Source organism: Aegilops tauschii, chromosome 2, assembly GCF_002575655.3.
Source record: "Aegilops tauschii subsp. strangulata cultivar AL8/78 chromosome 2, Aet v6.0, whole genome shotgun sequence".
Classification (NCBI taxonomy): domain Eukaryota; kingdom Viridiplantae; phylum Streptophyta; class Magnoliopsida; order Poales; family Poaceae; genus Aegilops; species Aegilops tauschii.
The window spans coordinates 579057288-579077672 of NC_053036.3; the positions used below are offsets into that span (position 1 = coordinate 579057288).

A 20385-nucleotide genomic window follows, 5' to 3' on the forward strand; every position below is an offset into this window, starting at 1 on the left:
AAGCATTATTGAAAACTTTCTGTTAGCAGCTAAACTTGTACAGCAAGCAAAGAAGAGACATATGCCCATGATTGTCCTTAAGCTTGACTTCAGAAAAGCATTTGACAGCGTCAGTTGGGAGGCCCTTTTCAAAATCCTTGCTGCAAGGGGATGCGGAGACAAATGGCTGGGATGGATCCGCTCTATACTGTCTTCCAGCTCCTCGAGAGTCATGATCAATGGTACACTAGGAGAACAGATCAAACTGAAATGTGGATTACGACAAGGAGACGCCCTGTCGCCATACTTATTCATTCTTGTGGCCGATCTTCTACAGCAATTATGCATTGCAGAGCACCAACTGGGCAATCTTGAGCACCCCCTTGCGACACATGCGCCTTTCCCTGTACTGCAGTACGCAGATGACACTTTGATCCTCATAAAGGGTACATATGAACAAGCCTCAGTTATCAAAAGGATACTAAGCATTTTCTCAGATTTCACGGGGTTACACATCAATTTCAACAAAAGTACCTTCGTCCCCATAAACATGGATGAAGACACTTGCTGCAGAGTTGCAGACTTACTGCAATGCCAGATATCCTCCTTCCCCTGCACATACTTGGGACTGCCTCTCTCCACAAACAAGATCACCCATGGCCTGCTCATGCCGGTGATCCACAGGGTTGACAAACGACTGTCTGGTTGGCTTGCCACCTTCCTCTCTTGGGGAGGGAGGCTCACACTTATTAATTCTGTTTTGGCTACTATACCCAATTACTACATGGCATGCTTCCTCTGGCCGAAAAAATCCTTGGATAGACTAGAACAAATTCTCAGGGGCTTCTTATGGCAAGGCAAAAATAAAGCATCTGGTGGTCAGTGTCTTGTTGCATGGGACTATGTTACTTTGCCAAAGGCCAATGGCGGCTTGGGGATCAGAGACCTTAGGGCTCATAAGTTTGCCATGATATGCAAACTCACATACAACATTCTGCAATCAAGTGGAATACCGTGCTATGACTGGTTCGCTTTGCAATACTGTGAGCATACTATCCCCATGGATGAACATCATCGGGACACTGCTACTTGGAAATGTCTGGCATCAGCCATCAGGACAGTAATAGACTCAACGAGATTTACATTGGGAAACGGATCCAAAATCTCCTTCTGGCACGACTGGTGGCTGGATTGTGGAAGACTGAAATTCTCTTTCCCGATTCTCTTCACCTTTGCACAATCACCTTATTGCACTTTCGCCTTGTAGTTCACTGATGGACAATGGAACATCAAGCTACATCCGAATCTGACTACAACAACCACAAGAGAAATGGAGGCCTTACTGACGATTCTAGTTGGAGTGCATCCATCTCCTTCTCACGCAGACACAGATCAGAGGAGCCCTTCTATGAAAACTGGAAAAGTAACTACTGCCTTCTTCTATGAGCTGCTCACTTTCAGAGGGATCCTTTGCCCAGCTGCTCCAAAGATATGGGATACTATGATACCTAACAGGTACCGGGTCTTCCTTTGGCTGGCTTTGCGAGGTAGATTAAACACAAGGGACAATATTCTCAAGAAAGGTTGGACGTCAATCACAACGCACAACGGTTGCGACATGTGCCCCACAACTGAAAACAGCTGCCATATCATTCTCAGATGCAGACTTGTTGATGTTGTTTGGGAGCGCGCAGGCGTACAGAGCAATGCAAGAAGATTCAATGATCTCCAAGAATTTCTGCTCGCCACGGAACCCCTGCATATGGCAACCTATGGCACATTGTTTTTGCAGCCTGCGCCGTGTCCCTCTGGACTGCCAGAAATGAGCAGGTCTTCCACCACACGCGATGGTCTGCTGGCAAGGTGTTGAACACAATTACGGACCTCCTCCATCTATGGAGCAATCGTGCGAATAACGATGAGGATAGGCTTAAGCTATGTAATCTTGCTGCTCTTTTCCATACCCCTTCTACCCATTCTACCATTTTTTAGGCTTTGGTGACGGCCAGCTGCACTGTCGCAGCATTTACGCCACCTTCATGTAATTTGGTTATGACCAGTCGGGCTTCGCCCGTTTTGAATGCATAAGGTAGATCATGATCTACCTTTTCCTTAAAAAAATCGAGCGCACACAAATCTGTCTATTTGACCCAAGAAAAGCGGGGATCCGAAAGCATGCATGATAAGCACGACGGCTTGGACTAGTAAGCCGTTACACATTTGGCCCATAAAAGGAGTAGATTAGATAGACTCGGGATTCGATCCGATGGGGAACAAAAGCATTGAAATTTTCTTGTTTGCCCACGGAACAGGAGCGATAGACAGCAGCGGCAGGAGAAACGTAGCTGGAGTGGAAAGTTCCGGTCACCCAGTAGTCCAGGTCAAGCTAGGATAAGGCATGAGTGCTGCTGACAGTACGGTGTGTGGCGCAAACCTGCGGTCAAAAGAAAAATGCATTTAAACCGCTGGTGCCTGAGCCAGCCCAGCATTCAGATGTAAGTACAAACCAACCTACCGGCAAAGCCAAGCCTTAGACAAGCTGCCATTTTGTGCGCTACTGTCGACGAGCAGAGGTACGCTACTGTCTCTCTTCTTGATTGCTTTTTGCTGTGCAAAGTTAAATAATCTTAGAACCTGTTCGGTTCCTCTCCGCTCCCTCGACTGCGCTCCCAGAGCGGAGCATGCTGCAGCTCATTTCCACGGAGCGGCTCAAACAGAGCTCCACAGCTCCGCGGATTGGAGCGGAGTGGAGAGATTCCGAACAGGGCTATGGTATTTCAGAGCTTATATTAGAGCCTTAAGTAACTGTAGTTGTGAGCACAAGTAGCACTTATGTTTTGTAAGTGGTTTGTGTCACAGACGCCCTTGTAAGTAGCTCCGTCGGGCGCCGGTGAACATTGCTCTGTATTTTTGCAGGTAGCAGAGCAATCTTTGAAAAGAGGAACACTCAGCATGGTTATTCTACTGGCGTTTCTGCTGCTGCTATTCTATGGAGCTGGCAACATCAATTGCTCAACAGTCAATCACAAGAACATGACAGATATGCTCTCGTTGCTGGATTTCAAAGCGGCTACCAACGACCCAACAGGTGCCTTGAGATCCTGGGACAGAAGCGTCCACTACTACAACTCGACGGGTGTCAGATGCAGCCAAGGCAACCCAGGGCGCGTTGCCGCTCTGCAACTCCCAGGCGAGTGCTTGTCGGGCGAGATCACCCCCTCTCTTGAGAACCTAACGTTCCTTAAGGTCCTCAATTTGTCCTCCAATGGCTTCTCTGGCCAGTTAACTCCCTTGAACCAGCTCATTGAGCTAGTCCTCCTTGACCTCAGCTCCAATTCGTTCCAGGGGATAATTCCTGATCCACTCACAAACTGTTCAAACCTAAAGATTCTGGATCTTTCCAGAAACATGTTAGAAGGTCCAGTCCCCACGAAGATTGGTTCCCTCTACAATTTACTTGCTATAGATCTTTCTAGTAATAATCTCACCGGGGTCGTCCCACCAACCATCAGCAACGCCACCGAGCTACAACTACTTAACCTTCAATATAACCAAGTACTCCCTCCGTTCCAAAATTGATGACTCAACTTTATACTAACTTTAGTACAAAGTTGGGTCATCTATTTTGGAACGGAGGAAGTAGGAGGAAGCATACCTGCTGAACTTGGGCGACTGTCCCACATGCTCATCTTGGCTTTTGGTTGCAACAGGTTGTCAGGCCCCATACCACAGTCAATCTTCAATCTGACATCCCTTATGAAGTTAGACGGGTACCTTAATATGCTAGAAATGGCGTTGCCACTTGACATGGGTGATACCCTCCCTAATCTTGAAAGTCTTACATTGGGCGGTAACATGCTTGATGGTCATATCCCAGCTTCCCTAGGCAATGCTACAAAGCTACAAGTGATAGATTTATCACTGAACAGTTTCTTTGGAGAAAAGCCTAGTCCTACTTAACCTTGAATATAATAGGCTTGAATCACGGAACAGCCAAAGCTGGGAATCCCTGTATGGACTAACAAACTGTAGTTCTCTGTCTCTGATCTCACTAGATAATAATCAGCTACAAGGAGACATACCGGTTTCTGTCGGTAAGTTGTCCACTCAACTTACAAGTCTACACCTGAGTGGAAACAACCTATCAGGAATTGTTCCTTCAAGCCTAGCAAACCCGAGTAACATAATTGATTTGGATCTTAGCAACAACAGTTTAACTGGTAGAATTGAAGGATGGTTAGGGAGTCTAAGTAAAGTACTTAGCAACAACAGTTTCACTAGATCTTCATGGAAATAACTTCGTCGGGCCAATTCCACCCTCTTTTGGCAACCTTTCAGGACTGACAGTACTTTCTTTAGCACAAAATCAATTTGAAGGTCACATACCTCCGATATTAGGAAAACTTTCACGACTCGTAAAGCTGGACCTTAGCTACAATAATCTCCAGGATTTCATACCTCCTATATTAGGAAAACTTTCACAACTCGTAAAGCTGGACCTTAGCTACAATAATCTCCAGGGTTTCATACCTCCGGCAATTAGTGAGCTTAAGCAACTCAATGGACTATATCTCTCATCTAACAGACTTTCGGGGAAAATCTGCTGATAATCTGGGCCATTGTCAGGGCCTAATAACCATCCAAATGGAGCACAACAATCTCACGGGTGGCATTCCAACCTCATTAGGCAACCTTCTGAACTTGAACATGCTCAACCTCTCTACTAATAATTTATCAGGTACCATCCCAGTAGTTCTAGGTGACCTTCAGCTTCTAAGCAAGTTAGACATATCTTATACTCGCCTCCGAGGAGCAATCCCAAGAAATGGAGTGTTTGAGAACGCCGCAGCCGTTTCACTTGATGGCAACTGGGAACTTTGTGGAGGAGCAACTGATCTCCATGTGCCATCATGCCGACACTACCAGAAAAACATGGTTTGCCGACGGCCAAATCTATGCCGACGGCACCCGTCGGCATAAATGGAGCTATGCCGACGGCCAAGAGCAGGCCGTAGGCGTAGAAAAGCCGTCAGCATAGACGAGGCCGTCGGGACCGCTCGAGATACGCCTACGGGGCCCGTCGGCATAGGAGCAGCCGTCGGCATAGCCCGAGCCCAGATACAAGGTCAGCGCTGACCGTTTGACGACGTTGAGCCTACGCTGACGGGTGGTAACGGCGGCCGTCGGCATATCCGTGCCAGCCCTATGCCGACGGCTATGCCGTCGGCATAGACCTGGCCCATACCCCTCTGCCACGTCATCGATCCGTGTGCTATGCCACGTCATCGATCCGTGGGACTGCACCTCCGTGTGTGCACAGATATGTCGACGGCTTAGCCGTCGGCATACATTTATTTAGTTTTATTTTAAATTTTGCTTTATACTACCTATGGCAAATATATGCCTACGGTATAGCCGTCGGCATAGGCCCTCTGCCACGTCATCGATCCGTGTGCCATGCCACATCATCGATCCGTGGGACTGCACCTCCGTGTGCACAGATATGCCGACGGACTCGCCGTCGGCATACTATTTTTTTATTTTTACTTTATTTTCCCATTTTTACTTTACTTTAGTTTTTGTTTTTGCATAAGATAATTATGCCTTATCTTAAAAAACATACCCTGATTGTATATCGATTGCCCCCCGTTACGAACGTCGCTATCGTCGTGTCACGGAGGGGGGAAACGATCGACACGGAGGGAATTCTAGTTGGTGGGGGGATTCGGGGTGTAGCTATGTCACCGAAACATCGCACGGGTCCCGATGCATATGTGAAAGTGTTCAGGCATGCGTAGACGCCCGTCTTGGGGCTCCGCGGTGTGCCCCCCTGCACGCAAGGCAGTGTTGCCGTCACTTGGAGGGGGGCACACCCCGGAGACGCGTGCCGCCTCTTGGGACATGCCACCACACCACCCCGCATGTATGAGGGCCCGGTGGCATTGCTACCCCCCAGGGCCCCCGTCCCGCCTAACCCTGTAGCGTTTGACCACGGGATCTAACCCTTTCACTTTGCATGGACGGGCTTTGAGCAGTGGACCTATCCACCCGGTTGTGTTAGGTCAGTCCATAGGAACACTTTGGAGCAACATCCGGGCCAGACCCACGGCAAGATCCCCTCCGTGTAGACCCGCCGCGCCCGTTTTCCCCCTCCAGGTGCCGGCGGCGGCGCCGTCCGTGAGGGGGGGCACACCCTGGAGACGCGTGCCGCCTCTTGGGACATGCCACCACACCACCCCGCATGTATGAGGGCACGGTGCGACGCTCGGGTGGCATTGCTACCCCCCAGGGCCCCCGTCCCGCCTAACCCTGTAGCGTTTGACCACGGGATCTAGCCCTTTGACTTTGCATGGACGGGCTTTGAGCAGTGGACCTATCCACCCGGTTGTGTTAGGTCAGTCCATAGGAACACTTTGGAGCAACAACCGGGCCAGACCCACGGCAAGATCCCCTCCGTGTAGACCCGACGCGTCCGTTTCCCCCTTCCAGGTGCCGGCGGCGGCGCCGTCCGTGAGGGGGGCACACCCCGGAGACGCGTGCCGCCTCTTGGGACATGCCACCACACCACCCCGCATGTATGAGGGCCCGGTGGCATTGCTACCCCCCAGGGCCCCCGTCCCGCCTAACCCTGTAGCGTTTGACCACGGGATCTAGCCCTTTGACTTTGCACGGACGGGCTTTGAGCAGTGGACCTATCCACCCGGTTGTGTTAGGTCAGTCCATAGGAACACTTTGGAGCAACATCCGGGCCAGACCCACGGCAAGATCCCCTCCGTGTAGACCCGACGCGTCCGTTTCCCCCCTCCAGGTGCCGGCAGCGCCGCCGTCCGTGAGGGGGGCACACCCCGGAGACACGTGCCGTCTCTTGGGACATGCCACCACACCACCCCGCATGTATGAGGGCCCGGTGCGACGCTCGGGTGGCATTGCTACCCCCAGGGCCCCCGTCCCGCCTAACCCTGTAGCGTTTGACCACGGGATCTAGCCCTTTGACTTTGCACGGACAGGCTTTGAGCAGTGGACCTATCCACCCGGTTGTGTTAGGTCAGTCCATAGGAACACTTTGGAGCAACATCCGGGCCAGACCCACGGCAAGATCCCCTCCGTGTAGACCCGACGCGTCCGTTTCCCCCTTCCAGGTGCCGGCGGCGGCGCCGTCCGTGAGGGGGGCACACCCCGGAGACGCGTGCCGCCTCTTGGGACATGCCACCACACCACCCCGCATGTATGAGGGCCCGGTGGCATTGCTACCCCCCAGGGCCCCCGTCCCGCCTAACCCTGTAGCGTTTGACCACGGGATCTAGCCCTTTGACTTTGCACGGACGGGCTTTGAGCAGTGGACCTATCCACCCGGTTGTGTTAGGTCAGTCCATAGGAACACTTTGGAGCAACATCCGGGCCAGACCCACGGCAAGATCCCCTCCGTGTAGACCCGACGCGTCCGTTTCCCCCCTCCAGGTGCCGGCAGCGCCGCCGTCCGTGAGGGGGGCACACCCCGGAGACGCGTGCCGTCTCTTGGGACATGCCACCACACCACCCCGCATGTATGAGGGCCCGGTGCGACGCTCGGGTGGCATTGCTACCCCCAGGGCCCCCGTCCCGCCTAACCCTGTAGTGTTTGACCACGGGATCTAGCCCTTTGACTTTGCACGGACAGGCTTTGAGCAGTGGACCTATCCACCCGGTTGTGTTAGGTCAGTCCATAGGAACACTTTGGAGCAACATCCGGGCCAGACCCACGGCAAGATCCCCTCCGTGTAGACCCGACGCGTCCGTTTCCCCCCTCCAGGTGCCGGCGGCGCCGGCCGTCCGTGAGGGGGGCACACCCCGGAGACGCGTGCCGCCTCTTCGGACATGCCACCACACCAGCCCGCATGTATGAGGGCCCAGTGGCATTGCTACCCCCCAGGGCCCCCGTCCCGCCTAACCCTGTAGCGTTTGACCACGAGATCTAGCCCTTTGACTTTGCACGGACGGGCTTTGAGCAGTGGACCTATCCACCCGGTTGTGTTAGGTAAGCCCATAGGAACACTTAGGAGCAACATCCGGGCCAAACCCACAGCAAGATCCCCTCCGTGTAGACCCGACGCGTCTGTTTCCCCCCTCCAGGTGCCGGGTACCGGGTCCCATGCAGACGGTAAACTAAGAATCTAAAAATGTAATAATTTAATTGATTAAAAACTCCGGTATTCATCATTGAAAATGTACAATTGCTGTGAACCTTTTAGTGCTCGGGCACCGGGTCGGCTGCCCGGGCACGCCCGGTGCCCGAGCACTGAAAAGTTCACAGGAATTGTCCATTTTCTTCATAGAAGTCTAATGAATACCGGAGCTTATAACGTATGGATTAGTGAACTATTTAAACAGGTCAAATTGCTTTTCCCTCGGCGAGGTGGGGCTATTTAAAAAAAAAGTAGTTGCCATCTATGCTGACGGCTATGCCGGCATAGGCCTCCTATCTATGCCGACGGCCTGGCCGTCGGCATAGAGCCACCCTTATCCACTCGATGGCCCTCTCGCTGTCATGTGGGACCACTCCTATGCCGACGGCCTGGCCGTCGGCATAGGGCCACCTTATCCTCGACACCCCGACCCTCCTCCTCCACTCGTTTCTCTCCTCGCACCCCGACCCAACTGCCGCCGCCACCCTCTCCGCGCCGTCGACGCCCCCTAGCCGCTCGCCCCGCCATCGGCCGCCGCCAGCTCCACCCACCCGCGCCGCGCCGCCGTCATCTCCACACCCGCACTGCCGCCGCCGCCTCCACACCCGCGGCCTCCTCCCGACCCCACCGCCGCCCCGCCCTCCCCCACTGCGCGACGGCCGCCCCGACCACAATGGGTTGCGGCTCCGGCTGGCCCGTGTGCCTCCCCGACTAGCGCTGCTGCTAGCGGCGGCGGACGCCCTCCTCTGCTTCTCCGGCCAGCCCCGCCCCGCCCCGGCCCGCAAGGGCTCGACTCCGGCCGCGGGTCCGGCGCACCCTTCCCGACCGGTTGGAGCAACTGGCCCTCCAACCGCCGCCGCCCCCCAACTGGCCCTCCAACTGCAGCTCATCACCGCCCCCCAATCGCCGCCGCCCCTCTCCTACGTGAGTTTTTTCTTCTTTTTTAGTGTTTTGGTACTGTTTTTAGGTGGATGAATGCATAGATGATGGAATGTATGTCATATTTGTTAGATGTAGTTAGTTTGCAAAATATTGATCAATGGATGTTATTAGCAATATGAGTTTTTTAAGTTGAAGTGTGAATGTTGTTATGTGATGTGTGATTATATACTTTTTGCACGGTGGTATTTTGATCATGATGGTGTTGCTACAAATCAATGATGAAATATTTATTGACACTTAATGGTCTTGCTAAAGAATACTTATTTGAGAAAAATGGTGATGTTCATAACTTGTTCATATGGATTTCTTTTAGATGATGATGATTGTTAGATGAGGAGAGATAATGATGATTTTTTATGCTTCGATGATTTTGAGATGATGATGATGACCGATGATAGATGATTGTTAGATGATGATGTGGATGATAGATGATGATATTTTTTTATGCTTCGATGATTTTTGAGATGATGATGATGATGATTGTGATGTTCTAAATTTTTCGCGATGGATTTTGCAGGCTTTGTGGTGTCGCATTTCATCGGAGTGACCGTTGTACGACGCGTTGGTCCCCCTGAGCATCCCTCTGCTCTTCGACTACTTCCTCTACAGCCGAGGGTGAGCTACAAGTCCATCTCCTCCATTTTTTCATATCACTAGATTTCATTCTCAAGTCAACTGGCGTAACCTAGGCGTCTCCTGTCCGAAAGGGTTGCATCGATAAATATGCATTCAATTGCATATTTATCACCGCAGCTCTTTCGGATTGTCCAGCGTTTTCCACGGACAGCCCGAGGATGTGTAGATTGGGTATGTTCTCCATGTTCTACCCCGTTCCGAGACAGGATTTCGGCGGCGCCTCCCCATTGTTCTCCGGAGCACATTCTCTCGGCTATTTGCCGAGACGTGTATCTGGAGAACAGCGGGGAGGTGCTGCCGAAATTTTGTCTCAGAACGGGGTAGAATGGAGAACGTACTCAATCTACACATCCTCGGGTGGGATTAGGACCCATCTTTACCTATTAGAGATGTAGGTGGATTAAACGCGGTAGAAACTGAAAATTTGATGTGATTAATTTAAATGAATCCTTAATTGTTTTGTGGCTTGCAAAAAAGCAGAGGATGGCAGATAATCAGTGGATGTACAGTGGTTTTATCCGTCGGAATCGAGTAACATCAGAGTGGATCGCGAAAACCGATGTCTATTTGAAGGAGATATTCCGTCGTCCAATGAGAATTATCCCACCATACCCCTGTGCGAGATGTGCCAGACGTCACCGTAGAAATCAGACGGACATGAGTGAGCACCTTCGCACGCACGGATATATGCCAAACTTTGACATGCCGCCGATAAACATAGCCGAGCAGGACCGTGGTAGAGAGGAGGTGATGCGACAACGCATCGATGGATATGAGGACGACGGGGTCAGGGACATGCTAGATGATGTCATTGTTGCAGAAACGGGAAATGCGACACCTTCAGAGAATGAACCGGAGGAGCCGGAGGCAACCGCAAAGGCCTTCTTGGAGGTCTTGGCCTCGTCGAAGAAACCTCTTTATGCGGGGGCGAAAATATCTCAGCTGGATGCCATCTCGCAACTGATTGCAGTCAAGGCTGAGTACGGCTGTAGCCAGAAATGCTTCGAAGCATTCTTGGGAGTATGGGCTAACAGCGTCCCTGAGGGTCATGAACTGCCGAAAAGCATGTACGATACAAAGAAAATCATGAAGGCACTCTCTATGGATTATGAGAAAATAGATGTTTGCCCGAAGAATTGCCTTTTGTTTAGGCACGAGTATGCGGATGACAAGTACTGTAGGCAGTGCGGTTCGTCTCGGTACATTGAGGTGGTCAGTGAGGATGGTGAGAAAAAGCAGCTAACCATCCCCGTTAAGGTTCTTCGGTATCTTGATTTTATAAAAAGATTGCAGCGCCTTTTCATCACGAAGGAGTCTGCCAAAATGATGAAGTGGCACAAGGAAGGTATAAGGTACAATCCAAAAAAAATCATACATCCATCGGAAGGGGAAGCATGGAAGTCGTTCGATGAAGAATACCCCGAGGAAGCAGCCGAGGCTGGGAATGTCAGACTGGCCATATCAGGTGATGGGTTGAATCCATATGGTATGTCGTCCAATCCATACAGCTGTTGGCCCGTGTTTGTAATTCCGCTCAATCTTCCTCCCGGTGCCCTAATGCAACGCAAGACCATGTTCTTGTCGCTCATCATTCCGGACTCATGGCTTCTTCCATTCTTGTTTCGTGCATGATTGTAGAAATTCTATCGAGTTCTCCCGGAGCACAGGGCCAGAGCGGACCAGATCGTGCTACGCCAATGCAAGAAGAAGGCCCGCCAGATGCAGTACGAGGTGCGCTATGTGGCCATCTCGACATACTACCACGACTATCTTGGTGTGAAGATGACCAAGGAAGAAGCGCGGAGGATGGGCATTACCTTGGAGAGGGACGAGTTCTTGGCGGTAAGTATAAAAGATTTTTCATTATTCTTTCATTATGCTTTCATTACCTTGTGGTACATTTCACCGTTTCGTGTTGACATGCCATTATGCTTTTATTATGTAGGTGTGTCCAAATTGGTGTTATGGAAAAGACGAGTCCTGGGCGGCATTGGTGGATCTTTGGTGTGATGAGGCTGGAGCCTGGGCGGCTATGAGAGTCAAAAACAAGGCTAACCGAGGGAAGGAGGGAGTACATGCTCAGGGAAACCGAAACCACTATCTCCACAAGGCAGTTAATGTATGACTAACCCCATTAAACATTCTTCTTCTTCTATTTACCATTACTTTCTTATGTATGACTAACCTCTGTTTGGTGGTGCGGGAGGAGAAACTGAAGCGGCCGCTCTCACAAATGCAGGCGTGGGAGATCGCCCATACGCGGAAGGACCCCAAGCCTGGCGAGCCCAAGTACTACGGCAAGAAGACCGCGCATAGGAAGAAGGCCTACTCCGATGGGTATCTGGCGTTACATCCTGACACACCTGACGCCATTGCGGCGGATCTGGACGAAAGGGTGGTGGTGGGCATGGGGCCGAAGGAGCACGGTCGGGAGGCGTTTCTCGATGCTGTGATCACTCCTACTATCTCCTACACATAGCTCCGTTGGATCGACCCGACCCTGAGCCAGCGCACGAGCACGCGCATGAGCAGTGCACCGTCACTGTCCCTCTTTCAGGAGCAGCAAACTGTAAGTATTTTCCCTTTTATCTTCATTGCTCCCTTTATTTTCCGCATTTAGTAGTTTTATGAGTCTCATCATGTCATACTGTAGGCCTACATGGAGTACACACGCCAGGAGACCATGGCGTGGCACGACCGCCTTCATGCATACCATCAACAGAGGGATCGCGAGATGCAGCACGCTTTTCAGGAAATGGCGGCCGGCAGGTGTCCTCAATGGCCATCAGCAGAGGGTCCTCCAGCACAACCAGTGCTGCTGACCTTTGAGGAGTTTGTGGCACAGAACGCTGGCCCCTCGCCGGTTAGTTCATCCCCAATCAATTCACCCAAAGCATGTCATGCCTTTCAACACAGTCTTATATCCCGTTAATATATCTTTTCAACATCCAGGGAACAGGTGCATCTACCGTTGGCGGTGGTCTTCGCAGCACTCCCGAGACACGGAGCCCGACCACTCCGATCCACGGAGGCGGAGGCGGACGTGGAGGCGGTCTTGGCGGTAGCGCTGCCGCTAGCAGTGACGACCTGGGCTTCGGCGGTCTTGGCGGTGACGACCTCCGCGGTGCTCGACGTCCTGGCGCTTAAGCCTTTCGGGCACATTGTGGCGGTTCTCGATGCTATGATACTTATATGCTTGTGATGTTTCTTATCTTATTGTTGTTTGTGAGATTCTTATATGCTTGGTGGTGATGATAATTATATGTTTATGCTTTGCGATGCTTCTTATGATGTGTGATGATGAATTTGTTGTGTGATGTTGCTCCTTATTGTTACGTGATGCTGCTTCTTATATATGATGTTTGTTATATATGCTGTGTATATTCAAATGAATTGAGCTGAAAAGAAACAGAAAAAAGAAAAAAAACTGGACAGAAACTATGCCGACGGCTTGGCCGTCGGCATAGGCCTGGCGTGAGCTCCCAGTGGCCGACACGTGGCACGTCTATGCCGACGGCCTAGCCGTCGGCTTAGTTTGAAACTATGCCGACGGCTAGGCCGTCGGCATAGACGTGCCCCAGGAGCGCCCAGTTTCTGACACGTGGCATGTCTATGCCGACGGCCTAGCCGTCGGCATAGTTTCAAACTAAGCCGACGGCTAGGCCGTCGGCATAGACATGCCCCATGCTGAACGGCGTCTCGCCACGTGGCGAGAAGCCATTGGGCAGCACTTGACGGCGGCCGCCGTTAGGCGATGACGTTGCCGACGGCCAGGGCCGCCGGCATAGATGTACGGCCACCGTCGGGATAGGGTCTATGCCGACGGCTTTTCTATGCCGACGGTCATCCTGGCTACGCCGACGGATATTTTGCCGACGGCGCTATGCCGACGGGTGCCGTCGGCATAGGCCTGCCCCGACGGCTAGTCATGGCTATGCCGACGGCCCTGGCCGTGGGCATAGGGTGCGATTCCGGTAGTGCGAGATGCTTCTCTGAGAACAGGAAGACACTATACTTTTATTCGGGTGTTGATCCCAATAATTGGTTTCCTGTTACTGACATTATTGACTTGGTTTATAATCCATGAGAAGATACCACAAGCAACATGTTCACCGTTGCCTTCTCTCGGGGAGAAATCCCCTAAAGTTTCTTACTGGGATCTAGCTCGAGCGACAGGCAACTTCTCTGAGACTAACTTGATTGGCGAAGGAAGTTACAGTTCAGTGTACAAAGGAAAGTTGAGCCAAGTTAAAACGGAAATAGCAGTCAAGATACTTGACCTTGAGATTCCGGGCGCTGAAGGAAGTTTTGCATTAGAATGCAAAGCACTGAGAGGCATTCGTCATAGAAACATTGTTCCTCTAATAACTGAATGCTCTGCAATCGACAACAAAGGCAATAATTTCAGAGCTCTAGTCTATGCTTTCATGCCCAATGGGAACTTGGACACTTGGTTGCATCATCAAGGGAATCAGGTAGCTAGAAGGTCTTTAGGCTTAGCTCAAAGAATAAGCATCGCTACCAACATAGCCGATGCATTGGACTATTTGCACCATGATAGTGGGAGGCCCATCATACATTGTGATTTGAAGCCGAGTAACATACTCCTAGACATTCATATGAATGCTTGTCTGGGAGACTTTGGCGTCGCAAGGTTCTACATTGATTCTAAACTGAGAACAGTCGGAGATTCAAGTTCAATTGCTGCAAATGGCACTCTGGGATATATGGCTCCAGGTATAGTTGTTTGGCATATAATTTTTTTTCAAAGAGATTTGCATACAATTATTTAGAGCTGATGTGAGTATTGATTTGGTCTCTGTTTTTAGAGTATGCTGAAAGCGGTCATGCATCTACTTGTGGGGACGTATATAGTTTCGGAATAGTACTCTTGGAGATGCTGACAGGAAAAAGACCAACAGATCATATGTTCTGAATGAATTCACCATCGTCAGATTTGTGGAAACAAATTTTCCTGATCACACATTAAATATTCTGGATTCCTGTCTGCTAGATGAATGCAATGATGCCGTCAACCAAGTAGTAGCAGGACCGGAAAATCCGACGATCTTTCAGTCCTTGTTATCTTTGCTACGGATAGCACTTCTTTGTACACGCCAATCCCCAACTGAACGGCTTAACATGAGAGAAGTAGCTACCCAAATGCGCAAAATCAACATGGTGAACACGGGAGGGAGAGTGAGGAGGTCAACTTCTTTTAAGAGACTTGTCAGCTGGGCTTCTCAAAGGAGTTAAAGAAGAAAAGGAGGTGCAATTAGAGTCTGTTGTAAAATTATCCCTTCTAAGAATGTAATGTAATACACTTTATACCCCAGCTTGCATTGCCTTTCTGGATTAATATCCTATTATGATTACAAAAATTGTCTTTCATTATGTGCAATACCAAAAGCCATGGGAAAAAAAAATTGCCTGGCGTGAGTGTGGTGGCTCTGGCCTGGATGCTATAATCGTGTGCTACTATAGGGATGTCGGTTGCGCGGGATCACAACCTACTAGCAGGCAAGCGATGTGCGCGCACTGAGGCAGTCGCGCACCCCACGACGGGCAGACCACACCAGGTGTTACCTTTCACAACATGCGCAATCAAAGTCATGCACTATTTTTTATAATTTGTTGACACGTCTCAATTTAGTTCTCGAATTTTATGAACTAAATGTGCTCCCCAGAGTATACTCCACCGTGTCTATTTTCCATATATATAATGAAAACAGAATATAGGTTGAAGTGACACTCGTCAAAGGAGACATTTGACATCATGCCATGGTTGTGCCATTTGACAGTCCATGGAGACGGGAGGGCACTTGCTATTAACATGGAACAGTCTACTGCCCTGTCTCCTGCCCCTGATGTTAACTGCAAATGTGCCAATAACCATTTGTTGACAAAATTCAATGTAGTCTGCGCTCCCTCAGATACTAGTTTCATTCAACGTTTAAAGTTTAAATTAGATGGGACAGCCTGTCTGATTAAAATAGTCCTGGTAGAAAATGGCAAAAGAGGGGGAAATTAAGAATGGCTTGCCCACTTAAAACTTGTGAGCAATCCTAAAATGGAAAAATAAAGTGGGCAAGTGCAGGAAATAATAATATGTACTATCTATATGTAAATGGTGCGCATTTTGTTGCACGTTCCAGAGAAAAATGATTACTCTAAAAACTAGCTTTTGCTGCAATCTGAATAAACCTAACTAGTTAATATTTTCTGAAAGGAAAAATTAAGAAAGTTACCATTTCAGTTATTATGCAACAGAGCATGACAACAACAAAAATAGCACGCTATTTCGCCGTTATAGCGCGGTCATAGCATATTCGGAAGGGAGACGTTACATTTTGGCAAAATCGGCCGCTACGGCGCTAATTACGTAATTAGCGCGCTACACACATTATAACGTTGTAGCGTTACACGTTTTAACGTGCAGACCATGCAAAATTTAAACAACCACAGCCCAGCAGGCCCAGCAGGCCAAAACCACCCACGACCACTACCTTTCTCACTCCTTTTATCTTGAAACTGTTTGAGACTTACAATTTTTATGTCCTAGATTTGGCCCTTATGCATATATTGCTTGCTCCTAGCAAAAATTTAGTTGCTTAAATACTTTATTTCTAGATATATTTGAATTTTTTTGCAAACGCTATTTTGAAATATAGCACGCTATAACTTGTGTAGCATTTGGAGAAGGGCCTCGCTATATTTTGTAGCGCGCTATTTTTTTCGTTGAGCATGACCACACACCTTTATTTATATGATCTTCAAACTCGCTCACACATAAAATGCACTTCTAAAACAAAAAGGAAAGATTTAATACCAAGCTGACAAAAGCTTGAAACATCATCCATTAAGAACAGAGATAAAGAATCACCAGTTCGGGACTTGTACATTTCTAGGTACAAGTCATCTCTAAAACGACGCATCAGTAGATGAAACTGAAAGCTAGGACTCCTGCCAACCAGTCATATGAATACTGATAATGGTTTATTCAGCTAACGTCATGACAGCCACTTCTAAAAGCTAAAGTACCAACGCAACAAAAACTCACTTAGTCCTGATAGATAGGCTTATTCAGCTAGTGCAGAAAGCTCTCCATAACTTCCTCTTGCACATTTTCCACCAGTTCTCTGTTTTGATCTTCTGTCTGTAGAATTCAGAGCCTGCACCCGCCCTCAAGACACGATATCTCACAGTTACTAACAGTTCATCTAAAGCAATGATTTTCCTCACAAGAGAGTTCTTCTCATCCTCAATGTCAATACAAAGTGAGAAGGCCTCTATCTCTGCAACATTTGTGTCACCATCCTTAATCAAAGCTTCTTTATATGATCGTAATGCTTTTATAAGGATAGATGAATCCTTTTCTGTGCCCTCAGAACCAACATCTTCAACACTGTTTCCAGTAACCTCAGATTTTGAATCCTCCTATGACAAAATGGAAATTCAGCGTAAATAAGAATCCAAGTGTTTATGCAGACAAGTATGTGCAAGGGAATACAATCTAGAGATTCTGATCATTTTATCTAGCTTTTAAGAGACAATGAAAATTAAATAAATTACTGATACACCACTGCCATCTAAATCTACTATATCATTATATAATACAACAGCAATTGAAAGATAACAGTTCATACTTGATGAAGCTAACGAACGGTTAAATTTAATTAGATTTGAGTGCCTCATTAACTATAGAAACAAACCAATATGTAGGCTAAAAAAATGTGAAGATTTTACGGACTTAATGGATGGCTAATATATATGCACCTATAGCTAGAAAGCACAGATATATGTTGTGCGCCTCCAAAAACATGGAAGATGTTAGATAGTGCCATTGGGATAATCATGTGCACATATATATAGCAGTTGAAATCAAAGATTGAATCGTGTTGCGTATGAATGAATATATTGGCAAATGCTCAGTTCTCACTGACATCAAATTATGAAGGACATATTTCTTAAATAAGACATAAATTTGAAACCGATGTAGAAGACCAACAATTTTAAAAGGAGAAAGAAAACCTAACTTACCATTGGGCATAACTTATCATATCTGAATGCTTAAACACTACTGCAAAAACTAGCTATTCATGTGCTAGTTATTGATTATGTATGTGGAGCTTTATAATAATGCTATTATATAATCTGTAGAAATCCTCCAAATATTTAAACACTTCTAATAAATATAGGCTATTCATGTATCATGTACTAATTAGAGATTCTGTATGTGGAGCTTTATATCTCAATGCTACTGCTATCATACAACCTGCATAAACCCTCTTATAGTAATGTACAAGTAGTCGAGGTTGTCTACTTCAACCTTGGTCCCAAATTACTTGTCTTAGATTTGTCTAGATTATGTATGTGGAGTATGTTTTTTGAAGGAATGGGATAGCACTGCTAGCTCCTCTACTACGAGTTATTCAAAGACATGTTACTTTGACTAAACTGATAGCATATCTTCATATATAGCAATACAATCGCCTTAGGAAACATCATTGCATAATATTTATGGACCAAACACAAAAAGGAATCCTTAGCACCATGTCACATTGCTTACCGAGATGTATACCATAGAAGGAGGCCAGGCCGAGTAGGGATGGACGGGGAAGATAGGTTGCTTTCCATTCTTCAGATGCTGCTTCACCTCCGCTGTTTCCAGAGACATGGACATGAACCACTAAGGGGATTTGTACTGATCCACGTAATTCCTCCATGGATGAAGTGCAAAGTACACAAAACCATTGTAAACCGTTATAAGCCGCACGGAGATTGTATCTTCCACTGAACAGCTGGTGACCTCCATAAAGCTAGTGTGCAATGGGAATATCTTGTGCAGCACAAATCTCTCGATGCCGTCATCGCCGGCTTTCAAGATCCAAATACTAAACGTGCATTCCTTCTCATTCACAATACAGAGCTTCCCATCATTGGTCTGACCAATCTTAAATGTTTGGTGTACCATTCTCAAGGGCGGCGGCAGATCCATTCGGTAGAACTGAAATGTGTCTGTGTTGAGCACCAAAATGTACTCACTGACAACCATCCCGCCCATGGACCCGCATGGCCAACATATAAACTCATCCAGCACGGTGCAGCCTGTGCTCCTGAAGCCCTGAGGCAGCGGCGTTGCAGTCTCCGGGAAGATCTGCCACTCCATCGTGTCCGATGAGAAGACAGCGACGCGTGCGCAAGGCCGTGAGTAGTCGTGGCGGACACATACCACACGGGATGGCATTTGATCCTCTTCGGAGCAGAATGTGTGGAACCCAAGGGTGGTGCCGTCGGGCATGTCATGATGATCCTTGGGGCAGAGAAACAGGGCCATCGTTTGAGGGTTGTACCAAACTCTCCGTTGCTTGACGCTCCGGTGCTTGATGGCAATGCAGCCGCCATTGTAGTTGTAGAGAACTGAAGGACCATAGACATCGACCCGCCAGTCGGAAGTGTCGTCGTCTTGGAGGGGGGTGAATCCGGCGGAGGGGTGCCGTGAGGCGGGGAACGGAGCTACCGTGTGTGCGAGGAAGCGAGGGAGGAGCGGGGGTGCGTGGAGCGCGCGGAAGCGGCGGCCGAAGGCGCGGGACGAACGGACGGCGCCGAGGAAGCCGCGGCAGGTGAAGGCGGCAGAGGCGAGGCTGCGGAGGTCCGGGAGGCGGAGGAAGATCTCTCGGAGCTGGTCGTCGCCGAGGTCACTTATGGTGGTGGGAGCGGGTGGTGTGCGGTGTTCCGGCGGCGGTGACGGGTGCGAAGCCATGGCTGGTTGGCTGCCGAGATAGAGGGAAGGATAAGTTGCGGTTTCCAGGTCTAACAGGCTCCTCCCTCTTCTCTAGCGATGTATATCCTCTCTGAGCTGAATAGCTCGGCTTGTTAGGCAGTGATAATTTTACGTTCCCTTCTGCTGCAGTGTGCACATCCTAAATATAAAAACGACCGAGATTAATTCATAATAGCCCTTCACAAAAAATGGTAGGATGGTCTTATTTTAGAAAGTGGTTGCCCGTCCGTCCTCACCGATACGCGCGTTGTGTAAACGTGCACACGACCGGCTGTACATATGCCCAACCGGCCCTATCTGGCAAGGTGAAGTGTGCAGTCAGCGGGTCGACCATGTCGCCTGACGTGGCGTGGCGAAGTGGGCGACCGTTGACATGTGGATGAGTCGTCGTTGTGGATTACGAGGCAGCCGGTTGGACGCTGCGAGACGTGTCTGGCTGGCTCCCGAGGCGGCGGGGTTCCCAAGGCGCCCCATTGATGGCGGCGTTACTCTGGCTACTAGCACCCACCGGCCTCCCCTGCTATAAAAAAACCCTCATGCCCCCCGTTCACCGGCGCACTCCCCTGTCCACCAGTCGCATCCAAACCGGCGATGGAAATGGATTGTCCTGCCTCTGTCGAATGCAGTTGAATCTTTTAGAGTAAGAACATTGTATCTACAGAAGATCAGAGGTCTCAACAATTCTATTTCTAAGACAGAATTGCCCTACTAAAATTATATCCATAGTTCTTTTGTTTATTTGAATTAATGAATAGTTGATCAAGCGCAGAAGCCTAGAGTATGTTTCAGTGAGGCACAGTTTTCGTTCTGAAAAGAATATCAAACTGCACACATATATGCTCTGATGAAGGATCTGAAACTTTTTTAAAATAATCTGCAGTT

The 20385-nt window shown here is 49.0% G+C and overlaps 2 protein-coding genes and 1 pseudogene across 8 annotated transcripts; 2 read left to right on the forward strand and 1 right to left on the reverse strand.

The window, feature by feature from the left end:
• The first annotated feature begins 2407 nt into the window (after positions 1–2407).
• LOC109778791 (uncharacterized) lies at positions 2408–13005 on the forward strand. 7 transcript variants are annotated; one of them, XM_073509058.1, is made up of 9 exons: positions 2408–2552; positions 2896–3169; positions 9601–9698; positions 10200–11205; positions 11358–11561; positions 11665–11838; positions 11959–12288; positions 12373–12582; positions 12672–13005. In XM_073509058.1, the coding sequence occupies exons 2-6, from the start codon at positions 2932–2934 to the stop codon at positions 11727–11729; spliced, it is 1611 nt and encodes a 536-aa protein (XP_073365159.1). In that variant the 5' UTR covers positions 2408–2552; positions 2896–2931; the 3' UTR covers positions 11730–11838; positions 11959–12288; positions 12373–12582; positions 12672–13005. The 7 variants fall into 7 exon arrangements, 6 of the variants coding, with proteins under 6 accessions (XP_073365159.1, XP_073365158.1, XP_073365161.1 ...); XM_073509056.1 differs by lacking the exon at positions 2408–2552 and adding an exon at positions 2576–2751; XM_073509057.1 differs by having other exon boundaries at positions 11665–12288.
• Positions 13006–13473: 468 nt separating this feature from the next.
• Positions 13474–14655, forward strand: LOC141041295 (receptor kinase-like protein Xa21). The gene is made up of 3 exons (XM_073507432.1): positions 13474–13509; positions 13811–14456; positions 14549–14655. The coding sequence occupies exons 1-3, from the start codon at positions 13474–13476 to the stop codon at positions 14653–14655; spliced, it is 789 nt and encodes a 262-aa protein (XP_073363533.1).
• Positions 14656–16529: 1874 nt separating this feature from the next.
• On the reverse strand, positions 16530–19482 carry LOC109778784 (uncharacterized; annotated as a pseudogene).
• Between the last annotated feature and the right edge of the window lie 903 nt (positions 19483–20385).